Raw genomic sequence first — 23,144 nt, forward strand, 5'->3', positions numbered from 1 at the left:
AAGTCGCCAAAAGTAGCCATTTTTGTTCAAGTTTCGCTAAAAAAGTTGCCACTCTATATGTATGTGTGGCATACTTAGTAATGAAAATTGGTGATTATGTATATCCCCACGCAGTACAGTACCATCAATAACACATGAATTATATTGGATTTTTCAATGCCAGTAGCTTAACCATGGGAGCACTGAGAAAGGACATGCATGCACCACCAGCATCCCTGAATATTGGTGCCTCGCAACAAAGGTTTCTGAAGGTTTCAGTTGTAGCAAATACAGGGCGAAGCAGTTGCTGCAAAAAGAAAGGGACAGCGTGTATAGCCTTCGTGCAGATTTAGAAAACTTCATTGAAGTCTAATCATGTGTCCAGTAGTCGAATACCTCAATTCCAGAACCACAGCAATAAATTTGAAAGTACTGCATAACCATCGCAATGCCCGCACTGTGCTTTTTCTGCAGTCATGCTTACGCTAAACGTTCACCTCAGTGGAATTTCTGAAGGCTGTCCAAAAAGGCTGACTTCTTCGCTGGCCCAAATAGTATGTTAACGACAACCTTAAACTCTACATGCGAAATTAGGGGGTACTACAGCAGTGAAGAAGTCGACAAGCTATTCTTTAAAGTTGGAGCTTGGATCGGAACATGCCGCCTAACCATCACTCAGTAGCTCCAGGAGCGAAACTTTCACGAAGCTTAAAGCTCTCAAAGCATATAAAACACTTAGTATAACACCACCATCTTGTGGCACACAAAGCAGTCCGCTGACCTAAATTTTGCTGGGACAGGAGGATGCACCTGTGCACCAGCACCTCCAGAATCTGGGTGCATCAAGGAGAAAGAAACAAAAAACAGTACACACTTACTGATTCGAGCGTAAGGTGCACATTCTACAAGTGGGTCTAAAACTACGAGAAATAAAAAAAAATGTCACCCATTCGTTTTGAAGACACTGAGTGTAGCATGCATAACTCAGTCGTGACTTCAGCCGAAAATCGGCAGAAGTTCGCCATTCATAAATTTAAGTCACCGCAGTCCTCCCAAATTCGCCAATTTGGCGAAAAGTAGCCACCAGTGGCAAACCTGTTCAGGAAGGCACGCCTTGAATGTGCTGGAAGACCAAGTCACCATTCATCCTCGCCATAGCGCCAGCACTTCCATCGGCACTCAAGAATCAACAGACATTTACAGAAATAAAGTGCTGCATGAAGGGAGGCCTGTCAATGGTGGCTACTCTGGAAGGTGCCCACGCCCTGCTTTCTCTTGCTCAACATGCGCCTCAACTTACCGCAAAATCAAAACAGTAGAACAGCTATGCTCAGAATTTGCATTATGCAGTATCGTAATTGCTGTTAAATTTTTTTTCCCTCGTACTTTTTCAAAGCACTTTGTATTCCAAGTATGTAGCACATTAAAAGAAGGCACATTTTCCCTTTCCTACTCCCACATTTCTTGATTCTTTTTCATGTACCTCATGCTGCCTCCCACAGTTGTTTGCAGTTCTTGAAAAATGCTCACCTGGAGGGAGACTACCACAGAATTGGAGTGGGACTGCATGTGCTTGCCACCCAGCTGGTTCCTCGAACGGGCCACCTGCGCAAGACTGTACTGAACTTCCACGAAGGCTTTCATCCTGCTTCATTGCAGGTTACAAAGTGCACTCTACAGTCGCAGCACTAGAGCATAGGCTAATTTGATCCACACATTTGCACTTCAGTGCAATACAGGCTGCGCTAATTTACTGACAGCCATCTTACCCTGTCTGATGAAATTGATAGAAGATCAAGTCCAGAGAGAGGAAGACCTCCACAACAGGGCACAGAACAATTCATGATGAGAAGCAGCCAGGCTAAGCTTTGTTTGTCTAAACTGTCATGAAATATGTATTCCTTGCAGAGTGCTAGATCAGAGACCTGGTTAAGACTGTGTTAGAATGTGAATGTAAAGGTTCATATTTTTATGTGCCCTGTACAATAGAGCCCCAAACTAAAGTAAAGTTCAGGGCTAAACAGAGGATTAAGCAGTGTGTCTAGTGAATCGCAAGTATCGATTCCCCCATTTTTCAAGTTTTTTCGCTACCAATTTTAGCTCAAATTTCCTGAGCATGGTAACAGATGCTGCTTTGTAGGTAATTTCCAAGAATCAGATAAAAATAAAAAAAGCAAGGAGGACAGAGGATATTTATTTTAACTGCCTTTATTCTCTAAATTCGCTTGTAATATGTATTGCTTTGTAAAAAGATGCAAATTTTACACTGAACTTAAAGAGTACCCTCCCTCTGCTTTTTTTTTTCCTTTTACACCTCTTTAACCATTTTGGTCAGAAAACTGCAACATTTATTATTTTTAATCTTTTCACTTTTTTTTTCAGCTTTTCTTCGTAGACGCTTAACGATCATGTTAGTACATTCCAATTCCATTACACCACCTGCACCTTAAAAGGCTACGTGCAGAACTATATGAACTACAAGTAACTTTTCCTGAACATTTCCAAAATGACACTCCTGTTTGACAAAGAGGCCTCTATCTTCTTTAACACAGTAAAGTTGGAGATTTAACACAGTAAAGTTGGAGTACAGTAGAACCCCGCTACAACGAAACTGACGGGGCACGGAAAAAATTTCGTTGAAGCGAAAATTTCATTGTAGTGAAATCGAAAAAATATAGCTGATCTGAGCTAGCAAAACAAAGGAAAGCCTTTTTTCAAAATTCAAAAAATGTCCGCTGCTCCCTATTTTTTCCCAGCAGCATCACGACGTGATTTTTCACCCATGCTTATGAGGCCATGATGAAAAGCACGCTGAAACAACGCCTAAAACTACCTTCGTGCATAAACCAAACAGTTGCATTAACACGTTAACATCAGCAGCTGTCCGCCGTCAAAAATATCCGAGAGCGCCGAGTTGGAGGCAGGGTATCGTGGAGCAGCGACTTTCGCCATTATTCTATGCCATTTTTATCATCCTTCACTTGCGGTTAGCTGATTTTGTTGATAATGCAGATGAACAGCTGCTCTGATTAGTTACCATGCTGGCCAAGCGCGAACATAATGATAAGCATCGAAATCGGAAAAGGCATCATTCCACAGTTGCGCCCCGCAGCTGCGTCAAGGAAACCATGAACTGAGCGACTGAGCTTCAGTTTCGGATCGCCGTCGGCTCAAAAGCAAGCCAGTGGCAACAGCAGGGCAGTCTCATTGCCATCATTATCGAGCAACGACAGCTTCCATGCTTGCTGAACAGCAGCGGTTTCTGATGGTGCCAACACGTGTATTAGACTTCGTCGACGCTTTTTCAGGCTCTGAAAAATGCATCGAAATGTTAAAGATTGGGTTTACTGCATAGAAATAAGTATCTGAGCCGGAAATCGCATCTGAAAGTTTCATTGAAGCGGGACGATCAAAGAAAAGGTGTTCGTTGTGGCGAGAATATTTATGCATTGACTCCTAAGGACTGCTGACAGAGAATCGTGAATTTTTCGTTGTAGCCAAAATTTCGTTGAAGCAGCGTTCAATGTAGCGGAGCTCGACTGTAATCCATCTTTAACAATCAGCGAAAAAATGGAGAAGGAACAAGAAAGATGCAGTGCCTGTCTCTGTTTTGTTTTTTTTTGCATTAAAAAAAAGTCAGAACTTTGAGTGGTAGCAGGATTTGACATTTGATAAGATGCACGTGATAACCTGTAAGATAGGTAACATTCTGAAATTTATTATACTTATACATATAAGCCAGCATAACAAGCTTTTAAACTGTAAAGAATGATGAATTGATTAGGGGGTAATCATCATCATCATCAGCCTGACTACGTCCACTGCAGGACAAAGGCCTCTCCCAAGTTCTGCCAGTTAACTCGGTCCTGTGCTTGCTGCTGCCAATTTATACCCGCAAACTTCTTAATCTCATCTGCCCTCTGCCCACCTAACCTTCTCTCTCCCCCTAACCTCCTTGCCTTCTCTGGGAATCCAGTTAGTTACCCTTAATGACCAGCGATTGTCCAGTCTTTGCGCTACATGCCCAGCCCATGTCCATTTCCTCTTCTTGATTTCAACTATTATATCCTTAACCCCCGTTTGTTCCCTAATCCACTCTGCTCTCTTCTTGTCTCTTAAAGTTGCACCTACCATTTTTTTTTTCCATTGCTCACTGCGTCGTCCTCAATTTAAGCTGAACCCTCTTTATAAGTCTCCATGTTTCTGCTCCGTAGCTAAGTACCAGCAGGATACAGCTGTTATATACCTTCCTCTTGAGGGATAGTGGCATTCTACCTGTCATAATTTCAGAGTGCTTGCCAAATGTACTCCACCCCATTCTTATTCTTCTAGTTACTTCAACCTCGTGGTTCGGCTTTGCTGTTATTACCTGCCCTAAATAGACAGTCTTATACAACTTCAAGTGGACTATTACCTATCGCAAAGCACTGATCTTTTCTGAGGTTGTTGTACATTACTTTCGTTTTCTGCAGATTAATTTGAAGACCCACCTTTCTGCTCTCCTTGTCTACCTCCGTAACCATGAGTTGCAATTCGTCCCCTGAGTTACTCAGCAATGCAATGTCATCGGCGAAGCGCAGGTTACTAAGGTAATCTTCATTAAACTCTCACCCTAATTGTTCCCATTCAAGGCCTCTGATAAACTCCTGTAAGCACGCGGTAAATAGCATTGCGGAGATTGTATCCCCCTGCCTTACACCCTTCTTGATTGGTTTTCTCTTGCTTTCTTTATGAAACAATATGGTAGCAGTTGATCCCCTGTAGATTTCTTCCAGAGTGTTTATATATGTTTCATTGACGCCCTGATTCTGCAGAGTCTGCATGACTACTGATATTTCTACTGAATGAAACGCCTTCTCGTAATTTATGAAGGCTATGTATAGTGGTTGTTTATATTCTGAGCATTTCTTTATTACCAGATTGATAGCATGAATGCAGTCGATTGTTGAGTAGCCTGTTCGAAATCCTGCTTGTTCCTTTGGTTGATTGAATTCTAATGTTTTAACTCTGTCAGCAATTACCTTTGTAAATAGCTTTTATACAACAGAAAGCAAGCTGATCGGCCTGTAATTCTTCAAGTCCTTGTCATCTCCTTTCTTAGGTACTAATATGATGTCAGCATTCTTCTAAGACTCTGGTACTCTTCTCGTCAGGAGACACCTCGTAAACAAGGTGGCTAGTTTTTCTAACACAATCTGTCCTCCATCTTTCAGCAGATCTGATGCTACCTGATCCTCACCAGCAGCTTTGCCTCTTTGCATGCTCTCCAAGGTTTTTCTGACTTCTTCTATCATTACTGGTAAGGTGTCATCTGGGTTACTGCTAGTTATAACAGTATTAAGGTTGTGGTTGTCCCGACTACTGTACAGATCTCTGTAAAACTCCTCCACTATTTTAACTATCTTATCCATATTGGTAGTTATTTTGCCTTCTTTGTCCCTTAGTGCATAAATTCGATTTTTCCCTATCCCAAGTTTTCTCTTCACTGCTTTGACGCTTCCTCCGTTTTTCAGAGCGTGCTCAATTCCCTCCATGTTATACCTTCTTACATCTGATACCTAGTGCGTATTAATCAACTTCAAAAGCTCTGCCGGTTCTATTTTGTCTGTTGTACTTGAGACTTTCATGCTTTGACACTTGATACTTTCATGCTTTGACGCTTCTTAATGAGATTCTTCGTTTCCTGGGAAAGCTTGCCGGTGTCCTGTTTAACTACCCTGCCTCCAACTTCCACTGCACACTCCGTAATGATACTTGTCAGATTATCATTCACTGTATCTACGCTAAGGTTGGTTTCCTCAATAAGAGCAGAGTACCTGTTCTGAAGCGAGACTCTGAATTCCTGTACTTTCCCTCTCAGTGCTAGCTCATTGATTGGCTTCTTGCGTATCCGTTTCTGTCGTTTCTTCTTAAAGTCTAGGCGAATTCGAGGCCGTACCATTCTATGGTCACTGCATCGTACCTTGCCAACCACTTCCACATCCTGCACGATGCCTGGGTGTGCAGTCATTATACAGTCTATTTCGTTCTAATTTTCGCCATTAGGGCTCCTCCATGTCCACTTGCTGTTGCCTCGTTTGCGGTAGAAGGCACATTAAAAATCTGTAAATTATTGTGTTCTGCGAAATCTACCAGTAGCTCTCCTCTGGCATTTCTAGCACCAATAACATAATCTCCTACTGCCTGGTCTCCAGCCTGCTTCTTCCCTACCTTTACAATAAAGTGTCTCATCAATATAGTATACTGTGTTTTTACCTTGCTCATTTCCGATTCCACATCTTCACAGAAGCTTTCAACTGCAGCGTCATCATGGCTGGATGTAGGCGTGTAAGCCTGTACCACCTTCATCTTGTATCTCTTATTCAGTTTAATTACGATACCTACCGCCCTTTTATTATACCTATACTATTCCTCTATGTTGCCAGCTATGTTCCTGTGAGTTAGGAACCCACTCCCAGTTCTCTTCTGTCAGCCAAGCCCTGATAGCAAAGGACGTGCCCATTCAGTAGCACCGTATAAGCCTCATCTGTCCTAACCTCACTGAGCCCTATTATATCCCATTTAACACCTCCTAGCTCCTCGAGTATTATGTTTATTTAAAAAGGCCCTGCAACACTTTTTTAAGTAACCATAGAATGGATTCACTAAAGAAGCTTATTGGCTCATGAATTTACCACCGCAAAAATCTTTAGAAACTGTCCAGTACGAGCAGATTCGCAAAGATTTGTTGCACGGTGTAATTTCATTCTCTCTTCTAATCCCACCGAAAGCGCTGTAAGCTAAAGGGAGGGATGGCATGAAAAAAGAAAATACTTTATGTGCGCCTCGTGACCTTGAGCATTCCCCTCCCCCTTTTTTTTCTTTGAATACGCGGCTTTTTAGAGCCATCTTGCACGTAGGCGTGAACAAGTCGTGGCCTCCTATGGCGTCCACAGTAACGACCAAGCGCGCCATGCTCAAATCAGCCAATGGCTGATACAATGACTGTGACGAGTAATTTTTTATCTTGCGGCATCATTTACCGAGAGAAAAAAGCAGTCTTTAGCCGAGTTTGAGAATTTGTTGTGAATTACAGCCCGTATGCTGCGCTATAATATTTGGCTTGCGTGTTCTCGGTATACTCGACTACTGATCGGCAGTGTTTTCTGGCTATGCTCAAAAAGTGTTGTAGGGCCCATTTGAATTTGAACTGGGGCTTCACGGCAGAGCGGATTTCCCCTGAAAAGGTGCTTTCACAGTCAATCAAGCTCCCCAATACCGCAGTGAAGTTAACTTTACAGGCGGTTACATGCAAACTAATGTACATCTATTTGTTCATCGCAAACAGTCCCAAATTTTCAATAATATAAATGTGATTCAAAGCGAACTCGAATACTTTACTATTCGCACAAGCCTGCTTGTCAGCAATCAGTAGCACTGAACTTCCTGAGGAGCGACCCACCTCCTGCAGCTGTGCAATGGCCTTGTTGAGACTACCGATGTCCTGCTTGATAATATACGTCAGCTCCTGTATCTCCTCAGGTCGGTCGTCGAAGATGGTCTTGCGCCTTGCCACTGGGTGAGCATAAGAAAAACACATTGACAATGCAATGGTATCACTTACTTTCACGCAGTCACTTCCCTTCAGGAAAGACAATGGGGGAAATTGTAAGGACTCTTCTTTCTTTGTTAGACACAGTATTAATAAGAACTAACAAAAAATAATGCGTAGAGAAGTCAAGGAATGTTGTTTGTAGTATTTATGATACTCAGGTGAAGTGGCCAAGAAAATAACTCTCCATCAGCTGGGACCAAACATGGAACCTTTGAATTACACGCCCTATGTTCTACCACTTGAGCTACAGCGTTGGTCAACCCTTGTCCACTTCCCAGTGATGCTACTGCAGATTTCCGATTTGGAGAAATTTTCGGAGCTGTAGAATTTTCATTTTGGTGCACTTTGAAGCAGCTTATTTCGAATTCTGGAGTATACTGGAAAAGCAAGTTGCAGTCACATGCAAACATCTTATGTTTGAATGTCCCATAATAATTATTTTATAGTTACTATATTGGGGCTCTAATGAAGAGCTATTTATCTCAACTCATTACAAATCTAATAAAAAAATTACTTCAAGCACACTCCATATTTCTCGCGATAATGCTCAATATAAGAGTCATGCACTTGAGTGTGCTCGAATAACGTGGAGTAAATTTTTTGAAACTGTCAAATCAATACTGCATATTGACAATTGCACTTTATGAAAGAGCTGCAGTACCACTAATTGATTAATTAATTTTTATTTTAGAATGCTGCATACCAGGTTCCAGGGGCTCGCTTAACATTTTAAAGCCAAGCAGGTATTGAACCTGGAACAAGTAGACCGTGCACGCTTGAGAAGGCAGTCAAGGTGGAACGCTGCACAGGCTACATAGTATTTAAAAAAAAGTGTGCTTCTGCTCACATTACAAGCAGAATGTGCAGGGTAGGTCACAATAATACATATTAGATGTCTCCTGGTCATTCACTTGAAGTAAGTTTCTCTAAAAACACGACTTCTGGCGTTACACGAACATACGTAACATTTCAGTTGGGACACTATGTTTTTAAACAATCACCTGGGTAACTAAAACCGAATAGTAATTTTTCATACTGCAGGCCATTGTTTAAATGTACAGGATTTAATGTTTTTTTTAGTTTCTTCAAAAGAACTCAACTGAGCTTGCCCATTATCCTAGCAGAGCTAATTGTGCCCATTACGTTCCTATTAAGCCACTTTTAATTCACACAAACCACTTTTTTTATTTATGAGAATAGGTGTAATAACACGTTTTGTTGATTATAACATTTTTTTTCATAACCTGAATAATTTTTTTCATTCTAAACATTCTAAATAACTGATTCTTACAAGATAAAGAATAGAACTGGAACGTTTGGATTATAACTCTAAAGTGTTTTTCATCAAAGGTGGTAACATAGTAGCATAAATGTAAGCATTTCAATGTACATCTACCAAAGTAGGAATAAACAGGCTCTCCGGCAATGTTTAGCTTACAGCTTTCAACATTAAAAGTGGCCCTATGTTTCGAGACCCATTTGGTCCCTGCTTCAAGGGGCGACTGTCTGGCTGGCTCCAATGGTAGCGACTTTTCTCAGTAGTTGCCTGTCTCTCCACCAGCGTTCTTTGCACCATTTATGTTGCTGCATTGCTTTCTCCATTGGTTCTGAAAAGTGCACACTTGGGAACAACCACCAAGAAAAGGCGCTAGCTTCAGAGCCGCCCGGACAGTTAACCCATGAAGCGGGGACATAATGGGTCTGAAAACGTATGGTCAGTTTTCAACTAAATGTGGCTGGAGAGTCTCTTTATTCATATAACTTTACCCAGCCAGAAAGATATCCATAAAGTATGTTTGCCTTTGAATCCGTCCAAATCTTGTGGTGCAGGCCGCAAAATGTGCGGGTCATTAAAAAACTGTGACTGCAGCCATTTCAACATTATTCGCACAGTACCGAAGAAAAAAAAAGATCATAAAATGCCAGATGTGACAAAAGACACAAAAGGTAGACCCTGTCTGCTATCAGTGCGGCTTTGTTAATTTGTTTGTTTTGTTTGCGCCACTCTTCAAACCAGACCAAAAGGAAGCGGTGACATTCGTGCATGTGGCCAACATGAGCAATGATAATGGTAGTACATAAATTTGGAGTGCTCACTGAGTCCCTTTTTGCTACCGAAAAAGTAGTGTCGTTATTGGCAAAATACTTTTTTCCTCAATTTGTAGAGCCTTTTCCCCAAATAAAGTGGTGCCATTCCTTCATTGCAATGAATTTTTTCTTGGTTATTTTACTAGCCTCGGAAATATACAATCGCAATTTAATGAATATAGGCAATAACGTAAAGGCCTAGACACAACATGGACAAATCTAGCATCAAGGAACAAGAGTACAGTTTTCATTCATTCCAAGTGAAAGTAACTTTTGTTGATGACAATCATCGTGATACACAAAACACCATGACGACTATGCTTGTCCGCGGTAAACAGCCAAGAGAGGAGACCGAACTATAAACTTAAAAGCAGTGAGGAGCCATACCAAATTGAAATGTACCATACATTAAATCACTCATCTTCCTTCCCAGTGTAGGGTACCATACCAGTTATTCCACACCGGTTGTTAACATCTATGCCTTTTTTTTCTCTTGCCTGTTCATTTCCTTCCATAAATCGGGAACAACAAGGTAAACAGATTAAATAAACCCAGCTTGCTAAAACAGACACAGGAGCAGACAGTTTTAAACACTGACCATAATCTCGTAACATAGATTGCCACAAAGAGTACAAAAGAAAACTAAACGTCTGCTGCATAAAATGCAGCATTCTTCTGAATCTCCAAGGAAACACTTGCACCAGTGTTCCTTTCCACCATGTTCACAACTTAGATGCATGTTTGCGGACACCCATTAGTGCTCTGCAAAGCTGACAATTTTTATGCGATTATTTTCTTCTGTGAAACTATTTCAAGTAAACTTTTGCAAGCAGCTTCTCTTATTTTTACCTACATTTTTGTTTTGGTAGTGAGAAAATTATAGGATCACTCAATGACTCTGCAACATCACGTGGAAAGTACTTTCTGAGGGTGAAACTTCGGTTTAGGTAAGTGTGAGTGTGCCCATATAGGTAAGTGTGAGTGTGCCCTCCACACTCACACTTACCTATATGGTTACATATTAATAGGAGGAGTAGACCCACTATAATAATTACACAAAAGGTTTCACCTCCATTGGAATGACAATGACACATTCCAGAGCCAAACTTGGCAACACGGTGCTCAGTCATGCAAAGCCACAGAGCTCCAACAAGAGGCTGGCTGCATGAATAGACAATGCTTACAGTGTTCACTTTCTCTTTCAACTTTCTAACTGTGAGGTTTCACAGAAAGGCACGAAAACGTTGCTACTGCCAAACTAACATGTTTCAATTCAGCTGTAGGTTGTACTTGTAGAGAAGCTTACTGCACATTTAACCTTTGTGCATATTCGCTTAAAAAAGCAGCAGCTCAAGTTCACTCACGTAGTGTCAGCTTCTCAAGCTTGGCGAAGGTGCTGGTGATATCCTTGCCAATTTGCCTGCATTAAAAAACAGACCAGGTTGACAGACATTTGGGTATGAGGAATGTCAATACGTATGGTCAACTGGTGTGCATTTCATAGGGACCAGCACAAGCCACCGCGGCGAGATTCATTAGTATGCAACATTTCTCGCTTCCTTAGTATGCATTGTGAACATTTTCCGCATGCGGGAGCCAGGAAACTCATCAAAATACCTAGCTTCAACATCTGCTTTTCATCAACCAGCATATAAGGCAGTCTCACCAGCCATTACGAGTGAAAACAATTCACTGGGTTTGCCAACTCTGTCCTCGAAACCCACAATATTGTTGTTGCAGTTTCTGAATGACCATTGACTCATCCTTGTTTGCATGCGTCACCTGCAACTGACACCAAATGACGCCAACTGTCCTCACCCAACACAGACCTGTATCAGACTGTAGACAAGTCATGACAGGTAACAGAATTAAAGCATTCCGAGGCACCAAGATACTATTTCCTGGGTTCCCGGCAACAGTGTTTCAAGTGTGGAGTCAATCAGGGGCATCCATCCATGCACCTCATGTGGCGTGATTCGTGTTCACAGTAAGGCACTCAATACAGGCCACCGCAAGGCTAGCAATGCTCAACACCAGCTGTCGGTGCGACAGCGGAATGGCATATGGTTGCTGCAGTTACGTCTTTTTCGTCTTGCAGATCATCGCTATTTTTTATGGTCGCAATCTCGTCGGAGATGATAGACCTGTGTGACGCCTGCGCAATGCATCCCCTGGTTTTCATTGCTCTTCACGCGTACCCACGAACACGTGTACATCCCTGCTACCCTTCGAGTGCCTATCTGCATCACGCCCCAGTCTTCTGCTCTCGTCAAGTTAATGCTCCTGCGCCCTTCCTGCCTCAACCAGAACCTCGACTGTCCTGCCGCAGTTTAAAATAAAAGACCCTGCACAAGCGCTCTGCTCTTCAGTGGGCCCGGCCACGGTATGGCATATGGTTGCTGCAGTTACATCTTTTTCGTCTTGCAGGTAGGCTATGCTTATGGCTACAAATGTTATCGAAATGATGATCACTTTCTTTTATTGCTGCTGGACCCTGGCCATTCCCTGCCTTCGTTGTTATGTTCCTTACATTCTTTGAGAAAACTGTCGCTTCTTGCGGGTGACATTGAGTTGAGCCCCGCGCCAAACACCGAAAAAATGTTAACTGAACTGTTAGCTGGGCAGGCTCGCATTGGTTAAGATATATAGCTGCCCAATCGGCCAATGTTTCGTCACTCAACGTCTGCTTGAACAAAGAGTCTCTTGCCATCAGCAACAAAAACATAGCCCAGCGCCTGCATGAACTTCAGCCGGCCATAATTACCCTAAAGAGCGCAATAGGGAAAGTAGATATGATAAACAATGACCTGGAGAACAAGACAAGAAGGAATAACTTTGTCATCTATGGCCTGCATCAAACGCCACATGAAACCCTGGACACACTGCTTGCCTCTGTCAATAGCCTATGGTCAGACAAACTGAGTGTACACTGTGATGCTATAGAGTCTTGCCATAGACTCCACGCTCGAAGACGAGACAAAGGACGTCCTGTCATAATAGAACTGACTGACTACAGGCATAAACTAGAAATACTGAAAAAATCTCGTAAACTCAAGAACACTAACACATTCATAAACGAAGATTTCTCGACCCGTGTCCACCTCCTGCGCAAGAATCTATGGCAGCATTCGCCTGACTTAAGAAACAGCGCAAAACCTGCTCAGCTACGTTTTGATACCTTGGTTATTAATAATGTGCGCTACAAATGGGATGACTTGAAATGCTGTATTCAGAAGGCCTCCGGATCGCGACGCACTGTCTGAATGCCTCCTGATCAGTAACTCACTGTTTTGAATGTTAATGCAAGAAGTCTGGTGAATAAGGTTGTAGACTTTAATTGTTTCGTTAAATCGCACAACCTGACTGTAATCTGCGTGATGGAAACCTGGTTTCATGACACAATAGTAGACAGTGAATTTATGTAAAAAAATTACAGCGTGCTGAGAAAGGACAGAACTGGCGGTCACGGGGGTGGCGTAGGGATTTTTGTAAAGAAAGGCATTGATTTCTTCCTCCTGCCCGACTTGCCCGGTACTGAGTCCCTATGGTGCAAAATCATGGTCGGAACTTTAACTGTTGCATTAGGCACAATTTACCGCCCCCAGATATGAATACTCACATTTTTGATTTTGTGAGAAATTGCATAGCACAGCACACAAAGAGAAACTTTTATTAGCTGGTGATTTTAATCTCCCGCATATTGACTAGCAATCACTCAAGCCAACTGGTCTTGATAGACAGCTTTGCGAATCGATTATCAAGATGTTCTTGTCTTTCATTATGACCCAACTAGTTAACTACTCAACTCACGAGAATTCTGTGTTAGACCTTGTTTTTATAAACAACGAATTGCTTGTAATGAACACAAGTGCTACATTATTGAAGGCTTGTCATACCACAAGGCAGTGATTGCTAGGGTGAATGTCACATTTAAAGCGAAAAACCCAGTGTATAAGTACGTACCAAACTTTGCCAAAGCGGATGACGCGTCTATAGTGAATGTGGTCGCTTCTACATACGATGAACTTTTCTTTCGTAGCTCCCAGTGTGACAACTATCTGGTCAACATGTTTCATGCTATTGTTCACAACTGTATCACTAGTCACGTTCCTAAGAAATGTGTGAAAGCGCAACGGACGGCATTTTTGGTACAATCGGGAAATCATTCACCTACTACGCCATGTTAAACGTGTTCGTAAACGCCGTCACAAAGACCATTCCTAAGCCAGTCTTTTAAGCTCACTAGACCACACTAAAAGGCAAAACGTATGAGGCGAAACATTTCTATTATAACATCACCTTATTGTCTATTCTCAAAGATAACCCTTCGTGGTTCTAGAAAACAATCAATCCTAAAGACTCTAGTACAGTGGAATCTCATATTTTGAAAACACTTATTTCAAACTTCTGGTTAATTCGAACTCACGATGAGGTCCCGTCAAAGCAATGTGTATTCCAATGAGTTTGAGTTTGAGTTTAGTTTGCGTTTTAATGGGCGAAAACGCCCGGTAATTCGAACGCCCAAGCACTTCCGACGGTTATTTCGAACATACCGTGCTCCGAAAAGGCTCCCAGCTCTTTGCCCGATCCCGCGGGGGCACCTGCGACACCCCAACGCTGCAGGCGAAGGAAATGAAAAGGAAAGAAAAGGCTGCAGTAGAATGTTTGCTCTATCTCAAATGCCGATCTGCGATGCACCAGTGTCACGCTTCTCCCTTTTTTGTCCCTGCCATGTAGACTCTTCTCCCTCCTACGCTGCGCGCGATGAGAGAGAGGAAAAAAAAGAAAGCTGTCGCTGGGTTGAACGAATGTATGGCTGAAGGAAAGGAAAAAGGCACTATCTTCTGCAGCCCTTGCCCCTTGTGGGAGCACGGCTCTGCGCCTTGAGGGGAGGCGGGGTCTCTCATGCGCCGGTGCCGCACTTCCCCCTTTCCTGTCCCTGCCACGTTACCCTTCTCCTTTCATTGAAACGCGTGAAGAGAGAGAAAAAAAAAAGCTGCCGTGGAGTGTTGGTTTTCTCTCAAATGCTGATCTGCTTCTCTCCGAGTGAAGACGCTCTTTATTTTATTTTTTTATAGGCACTGCGCCAGGCTCCCGACGGGGCTGCAGAAATTAGGTGCCATTCTCCTCTTCTAACCACAACTACCACCCTCCTTTTTCGTCACGTCCTGGCCATGCTGCGGCTGCGTAGTGGAGAGCGGGAGGCTCCGCTACGCAGTCGTTGTTGTCCTCGTCTTTAGAAAGTGTCGGCGCCGGACATTTCCGTGCGCAACTTCTCTTGCCAGAAGAATGCTGAAGCCAAAGTAGACATGCTTTGCAAGCTGCATGCGAAATTGATTGACTCGCTGCAAGACAAACATCTGCAGACGTGCATCACTGATTGCTTCAATTATTAACGGATGCTCTATGGTTTGTGAATAAATGTAAGTCTTCTGAAGCTTCCCCCTCATGTGTAAGCTCAATGCACATGCGCCACTGCATGGAGAGCCCTCCGTTCATTTAGCTTTCATTAATTCAAACTTCTTTTAATTCGAACAAATTTTCGCGCCCCTTCGAGATCGAATTATCAAGAATCGACTGTACTTCGTTATTATTTATTGATGGCACCCCCTCTTCTGAGCCTTCCTCAATTTCTGAGACATTCAAAAACTTCTTTCAATCTGTTTTCATCAATGACGGTGGCTCCCCTCCTCCTTTTAACCCTCCCAGCACTCCCCGACTTTGTTATTACTTATGAAGGTGAACATAACCTTTTATTGAATGTTAACACACCCAAAAGCACTGATCCTGATGACATTCCTAACATTTTCCTTGAGCGTTACTCTGAGTAGAATGCTCGCTACTTAACAATCATCTTTAGGAAGTCGGTTTCTTTCGTTCCTTGCATATGAAAGACCACTAACATCGTCCCAGTCTTCAAGTTCGGTAACAAACAAATCTTTTCTAACTACAGGCCAATTTCATTGTTATCTACCACATCTAAGTTACTGAAACACATTACTAAGTACTTAACTGCTAACTGCTTGTTAATGTATGTCGCGTAGTTGTCGGTGTACTGCATGCTTTTAACCCTTTAATGCCTGAATTATGAAACTGCCGAGCAAAATAAAAGTTGTTCTCATTTTCCAGCTTTAAATAGCAACATTTATATGATTCCTTTGGTAAATTATCTAGAATGCAACTTTAATGCGTACTTTTATGTATGTCATTAATTCTCCACAAGCCACAGAAGCAAGAGGTTTGCAACAAAAAACGTACTTCAGAACTGCGTAACATGTTGTGTGCAACCTCTTGAGTGCGTACACACCAAATAGACAAAATTAATGGAGATAGAACTTACATAACCAAGGCGAGAAAAAACGAAGAAGTGAGAACTGTTAAACGCTCTTTGCCTCTCCACCATCAGCATTAATACAATTGGTTCTAGATAAAAATACCTTAGAGAAGACAGAGCTAGACTTTTGGTGCTGAAGACTACATGCCCTGTTAGTACTTGACAGCCGGCATTAAAGATTCAAATTCAAATTCAAATTCTTTATTTCTGCCTTGTAGGGGTACAGACAGTGGAGGCGCAGAAAAAGCTGTCAGAGACAGCTTGACAAAGCCGCGACACCCTTTTGCTTAGCAGCAGCTTCACAGCAATGTTCATTAAACAACAGTATTAACATAGTGTAATGGCAAATAAACAATAATCGACAAATACAAAAGAGACTCTAAAAGATATTATAAAATAGAGTATAAAAAAAAAAAAAAAAAAACTAAGCTTACATATTAACGTACATGGCACGCAAAGTATTCTTTGACGAACTGAAGAGATCAAAACCACTATGTAAATATGAATTTAGAAGGGAAGGAAGAGTAAATTGCAGGCGTTGTCGACCTAAGTTTATTCTGGGTGTCGGCACAACCCAAGACTCTCCATGCCTTGTCATAAATGTCATTTTTCGTGCATGCAAATCGGCAAGGTATCGTAGATGGTTTATATTTTTTAGAGTTTCGAGTTGAAACCTGACACTCAAACGGAATTTGTACAAGTTCTCGATCTTTATTACATTACTTTGCAAAAAGAGATCTGCACTGGGCGAGTGCCAAGGTACATTATGAACATGACGAAGGAATCTCTTTTGCAGAATGTAGATACGCTGAAGACAGCCAGGAGTAGTCGTGCCCCAGACTAAGTGGCAATAGTTTAAATAAGAGTAAAAAAGGGAATTGTACAATAGTAGTTTTATTGGTTTTGGGAGAACGTATTTGAGCCTGCCTACGATCCCAGTTATTTGAGCCAGTTTCGTTGAAATGTGATCCACATGCTGTTCCCAAGACATAGAGGAGGAAAAAACCACTCCGAGGCACTTAAATTGTTCAACCACATCTATACATCGTGAGTTCAGTTTAATGCCGAAGGAAAAAGGAACTGGTTTATTTTTAGGGCGGAATACGACAGCTTGTGTTTTCTTCTCATTGATACGCATGCACTTGGATTCTGACCATTTTTGTAGCTCGAAGATGGCATGCATTATGTGACTTACTTACTCAAAGTTTTTCAGTAAGTCGTAAATTGGCGACATCGGGCAGTAAAGGGTTCATCTTACACGCGCCGCCGTCCACGCTGCCTTTCTGCACTTATCGGCTAAGTGCATGGAACAGACCCCTTCACGAACGAAAACAGCTCGCCATCACAGTGCCCGTGTGCGATCAGGAATGGATTGGGCATAAAAAACACATTTTTATGACAAACACGTGTGTATGAAAGCGCCCCGGTAGGAGCGGCGTCAGCTTTGTAGGTGATGTGCTGCACACAACTAGGAATGATTGATCAGTCTCGAGTGGTAGCAAGTGCTACGTGTCACTGGAGATTTTCGTACAGTGGCACAACTTTCAAGTGAACACATGCATTGCAGAGGTCCGGACAAGTATTCCTCTATTCTGCCACATTTTTTATGTTCTGCATCATCCTTTCCGCATACTACATGCGATAAATCCACAACGTATTCCGTGCTTTGCGGGTATCGGCGGCGCTCATCAGGTTGACGCATATTTAAAAATGGATGTCGGCAGGCCTTAAATGTATTTACGACAGCCTGAGCATGCACCGAGATGCCTGATAACTGTACTCTAGGAGGCATTGAAGCTATTTCATATGGGGCTGCGGCAATTTCATTACTTGAGCGGAATAAATGTCATGAATCTTTTTTAGGACTATTGCCTGGTCCTTAGGAAGTCCAAAAAATTGGGAATACACTGCGTCCCAACCATCCATGGTCCCAACAGTGACCCTTCCTCCAGTTTGGTTTGGCTTGGCTCGTGTTGCGTCTTACGCAGGTGCACCACGATGTCATTTTCAGCGGGAGAACCTCAGGTAGTTTAGTTTCTGAAAATAAGAGCTCGCCCCTCGGCACAGGTAGGGCACAGACTTGCCAAAATTTGAGGAAATGTAGCAGCCAGGGAAGTTTGGCACAGTTTAGCGCAATTGGCGCAGCTGTAGCATCACTCAGATGACTGTGTTCTATACTCTGTAATTTCCAACAGTGCTGACCATTTCCTATTAAACGAGGTATTTTCTAGATCGCATTCACTCGAAAGCCCTTCGTAAATTATTCTACTTAAGCTGTACATTTAAGGATGCTAGTACTAAGGACTGCATATTAACTGCATTAAAACCATAAACAGGCCAATCTTGGAGTATGCATTGGTTGTCTGGTCTCCATACTTCTCTTGTGACGTAGCCAAGTTGGAATCTTTGTAAAGGAAAGCCAAAGGTTCACATACAGCAGATACGACCACCACTTTTTTCCTTCATCGCACGCACATAATTTATCGACTGAAACACTAGCACACAAATACACGTGCTAACGGCTTGTCGCTCTACATAAGATTGTACAAGAATCATCAGTAATCACGGCCCCAGTTTCATTTGCGAAGCGTCCCACTCGTGCTACTTGAAACTAACCACCCCCCTTAATCTTGTCTCATTCCACCCACGTTTGAATAGTTTTAAATACTCATTTTTGCCATCTGCAGTTGAAATCTGGAATGGTCTAGACGGCACACTTCGCTAGTTACCTCCTGCACAATTTGCAGAAAGAATTCATCAGCATGTGCCTCTGCAGTTGTAAATGCATGGTGCGCTTTCTGTATATTCGTACCTTTTTTCTTCCATCTAAGAGGTGTTATTTGATGCAATGTTGATTTGTTAAATGCACATTTGCATAACTTTGTTTCTATATGCTTGCTAAATCACGCAGTTTAGCGTTCATTTTGTGTGCTAATTTGTTTATTGCTATGCCTTATTTCCAAGAAAATATTGTACCTACCACTTCAATGTCTCGCAATGAGATGGCAGTATATGTAAATAAAAGTAAATAAATAAAAAATGAACAAACATGGTCTGACTGCAGCTGACTGCAACAAACCTGCAGCTGACTCCCATGCTGGTAGCGCCACCTTACCAAAAGCACAACCGCTCTTTTCACCGGCAAACTTCGGCACACTCTGAGGGAAAAAAACCTGATCAAATTCGCTGCCGACTGCACATATCTCAACTGCCGCAACAAGCAAGAAGTCAACAACACACAGCAAAAAGTAGTGCAGATCTCCCTAACAAGATTCCATTCATGCTAGGGAAACCCTGCATGCTTACCTCACATACTGGAGTGATTGAAGTTTTGGTGGTAAACAAAGCAGTGGGAACTCTAGGAGCCCACGCTATGTACTTATGCAAGTTTCACAGTAGCAGACCTGATGTTCTTTAAATCAACACCAAGAAAATTCCAGGAATGCATGTCCTTTTAATGACAACAAAGGATCTAGGTGAGAAAACGATTCTCACAAATGGCAGGAGTGCCAGCTCTCACATGTGTGACATTTGTTACAAAAGTGTCAGTACAGCAGAGAGTATTGATAATCCCCTTAGAAACCTGGATTTTATGAATGAATTGAATCCAGATACCATTTAATAACTTTGTTAGCCGTGTGTTATAGATTTCTTTTGTTTTTTTAACACGAAAATGTTTTATGTCGGGATGGATCCACCACGGCTCCATGACGTATTTCCGTTACGGGTATGACATTGTAAAATATTAAGTAACAGATTGCAAGGAAAAAAAGAAACAAGAAACACTGCGGAACGTCGAAACAGCAACCTTGCGCTCCTCAGCATACGACGCTAACCCCTAAGCCACAGAGCGGCCTTTTTTCCACCACATTAAACAGCGAGCCATTTATATACACCATGTACTGCTCACAGTTCTCAGAGCTCAGCAACTTCAGCGCATTTTCACCATCAGTAGTGAGATGGCACGACGTTCTGAAGGTCGTCCTGCCGCTCCACCCTGTGCGTCGCTGTACCTCCACATGGCGTGATCAAAATGCGCATAGGTGTTCTCTAGCGTGGTGGCTCACGGGCGCTTTGTAGTTCTAGTGCTTCCACCCCAAGTTTGTTTTGAAGTTACAGTGGTCAAAGAGAGCACGAACGTCACTTTGCTCGCTGTCATGACCGCGTTTTCGAAAGGAGCACACTGCTCGCGCACGAAGAAGAATGGTGACAGTAGTTCCTGCTCATCCTGTGTACACCTGTGTGTTCATTTCATGCGTCTTTCTGTTTGAGCAGCCTGCCTTAAGTGTCGAGCTGTAATAGCTGTTTGTCTGTGCTCGACCTGTGTATGCTCAAATCGTGCGTGCTTTCTGCATGAGGTGTGTGCTGCAAGTTTAGAGCTGCTTGCCGTTCTTCACTTGACATAGCAATTTGTTACTGCAGCATTCATTCTAATATTTCTCGCAAGTCAAGTTAGATAAAACCAAGAAATGTGACACATTAAAAAACATGCTTAAAGGAGACTTAAATGCCAACAACAGTTTATGTTTAAGACTTGAGAATGTCTAAAACATGAACATGGTCAAGATTGCCTTAAAGATAAATCAGAAAAAAAAAGAATAGATGAATCAGAAAAAAAAACAATAGTCAGAAAAGAAATTGCTCAACTTATGAAACGCAGAACACCACATCTTTTCTTCTGCGCAGTTATAATGAGGCCACTAAGCCATTGTGTGTGGTGTTGATGAAGACTAGGGAGTTTTAGTGCTGGGTACCCAAGCGGCTTGCGTACCCAGGACTTTGAGGCAGCGGTATTGCGCATGGGCGAAACCCCAAACAGATGCGTCGCAAGATCGCTGGGGCGATGGGGCCATGCGTCCGCGCGGCCATAAACAACACTGCAACCACTGGCCTCCTAGCAGAGATAAGTTGCTCGGGTGCACATGCTGGCGCATCATGTTACCTTCACGGCGAGCAAAACCGAGGATGACCAGACCCACCACTTTGACGTTTAAGTTTTAAGCGCAAATATTATAGTGGCTAGCCACTATACAAATAGCATGGCACAAAGGCACGATATCTCAACCAGCATAGATCGGCCGCCTTGTAAGGTCCACCTTCGCAGGAACTTATGGTACCCGCAATGCGGATACTCAAGCCGTCGAGTTAAAATAAGCCAAAGTGCGAGCACCAATAGCGATTACATTGTTTCAACCAGATTACCAAAGCTAGAATGGCCTGGAACATAGAAACTAAAAATATGCCAGCCCCCCGACCAGCTGAATAGGTGGCGCCATCTAGCGCGGCCATAGTGAACTAGACATTCACAACATTGTTATTGCAGAAACATTGTGCATTGTACGTCTGGTGGAAAACCCGCGCAGCTGCCTTATTACAAATGAGTAACCTTTTTATTCATTTTCACCTCAAAAACATTACGCGTAAGCCAACATGTTCATGACTGTGGTTGCACGAAGTCTCAGAAGATGTCGACACTATCGTTACAGCAACCTTGTATTTTTCACTTTCTTGCGATAAAAAACGTCTCGTGATTTTGCTGCAACGGTGATTCATTCCTATGTTAGTTAAATGTAGTTTAAATGCAGTTAGCATCACCATTTGTGGTTTGCGAAAACGTAAAGGCATACATGTTTACGTATGATAAGCTCAAAACGTTGCAAGAGGCACGTTCCGGTTGGACGGTAAACGCAAACTGGTATCTGGTAACACGTTAACGTAAAGAAGTATACGTACAAGCTAAAAGTTACACAGAGCTACACGTTACACCGTTACTCTGTCGTCGTGCTTGTCAGACTATGACCGGCCGTCTGGATCGCTTGGCATCGACGGTGCCGGCTTCAGTCGCAAGTGTGGTGCCTTCGAAAAAGCTTTTTTGTTTCGTGTCGATAACTGTCATATCATTCAAAAATCTTTTATTGAAATTAGTTTACTTTATGTCACAATGTAAGTTTAATTTTACATTTTAAATCGTAAACATAATTAAATAATACTTACACGACAATTAAGACGCTATGGCGCTGTGAGCACGTGTGACCTTCGTGCGGCTTGCGTTTGCGTGCGCGCTTCTATAAGGCATTCCAGTTGGGTATGGGTTGGCTATGCAACGCTGCGCGCCCCGAAGCCCGCAACGTCCCAAGAGCTTGTGTACCTAGCAATAAAACTCCCTACTAACAGCAGCAGTGAAGTTGTTGGGTTTAGCCCAAAGTGACACAGCGGCAAGCCACAAAAGTATGGGTACCCCAAGAGCAGACAAAACTGCAGCAGAAAGAATTTTTTTCAATACTCGCCCTACTAGATCGCAAGACACACAGCTGACAAAGACAGCATAAAAGTCAAATACAATTGACAGTTGTTAAAAGAAACGTCACGGAACCAGAAAAATGTGTTCCATTCAACAGGAATTCAGTTTCCTGAGAGAGGGTTTCCTGAGCAGGGGGACAAAATCCAAGCATGAAGCCAATCATATTAGGGGCAGTTCTGTTTAAAAGGACACTAAAGAGGAACAATGACTTCATTTGAATTGGCAAAGTGCACTCTGAGAACTTTAATGCCATATGTATCACTATCGTCAGTTTATCATTAGCCGAGAAAATCAAAGCTGAAGTTTCATTTTCAAATTTTGCACCGAAATATCCACGCGTGAAAAAAGAAATTTCAAATTGTATTTTCGGTACTTTTGTGGCATTGGCTAAAAGATTTTCAGAAGCTTCTGATGCTAAGTCCATGGCAGCCACTGATTATAATGTAGGTACTTAATTTTTATCGATATAGAGCTAGTTAGGACCTAGTAGATGGCTTCAAAATTTCCTACATTGTAGTGATTGGTGCGGGAATATCAAGGTGGCGTTGCCAACCGCATTTTCTCTTCCTGTGTTTTCTCGCTTACTAAGCGTCTAGTGGCGGTAACAGTAGTGTTTTCGGTATTGTGAAATCATACTTTACCAATACGCAAACATTTGTTTTGCTATTTAGTGTCCCTTTAGAAAGCAGTTCCATTCAACAGATATCCGTTTTTTTTAGAGTCCAGTGTAAGATGCAGGCTACCTTGCTGTCCGAAACAGGACGGCAGCCGAGTGGAATGCTAAAATAGAGCCAGCATGGTCATCTGTCCAGATTCGAGCAAGAAAAATTGAAACAAATGATTCTGTT

General features: G+C 42.5%; 1 protein-coding gene across 1 annotated transcript in view; it reads right to left on the bottom strand.

Moving 5' to 3' along the window:
- Nucleotides 1–23,144, bottom strand: part of Syx5 (syntaxin 5) — a 58,657-nt gene that overhangs the window by 19,395 nt on the left and 16,118 nt on the right. The window contains exons 4-6 of the mRNA XM_037419213.2: nt 11,026–11,081; nt 7,421–7,533; nt 1,510–1,584 (exon numbers count right to left, since the gene is read on the bottom strand). Coding sequence (XP_037275110.1) covers nt 1,510–1,584; nt 7,421–7,533; nt 11,026–11,081 — 244 coding nt within the window. The remainder of the gene's footprint in view (nt 1–1,509; nt 1,585–7,420; nt 7,534–11,025; nt 11,082–23,144) is intronic.

This window comes from Rhipicephalus microplus, chromosome 6 (assembly GCF_043290135.1).
Source record: "Rhipicephalus microplus isolate Deutch F79 chromosome 6, USDA_Rmic, whole genome shotgun sequence".
Lineage (NCBI taxonomy): Eukaryota > Metazoa > Arthropoda > Arachnida > Ixodida > Ixodidae > Rhipicephalus > Rhipicephalus microplus.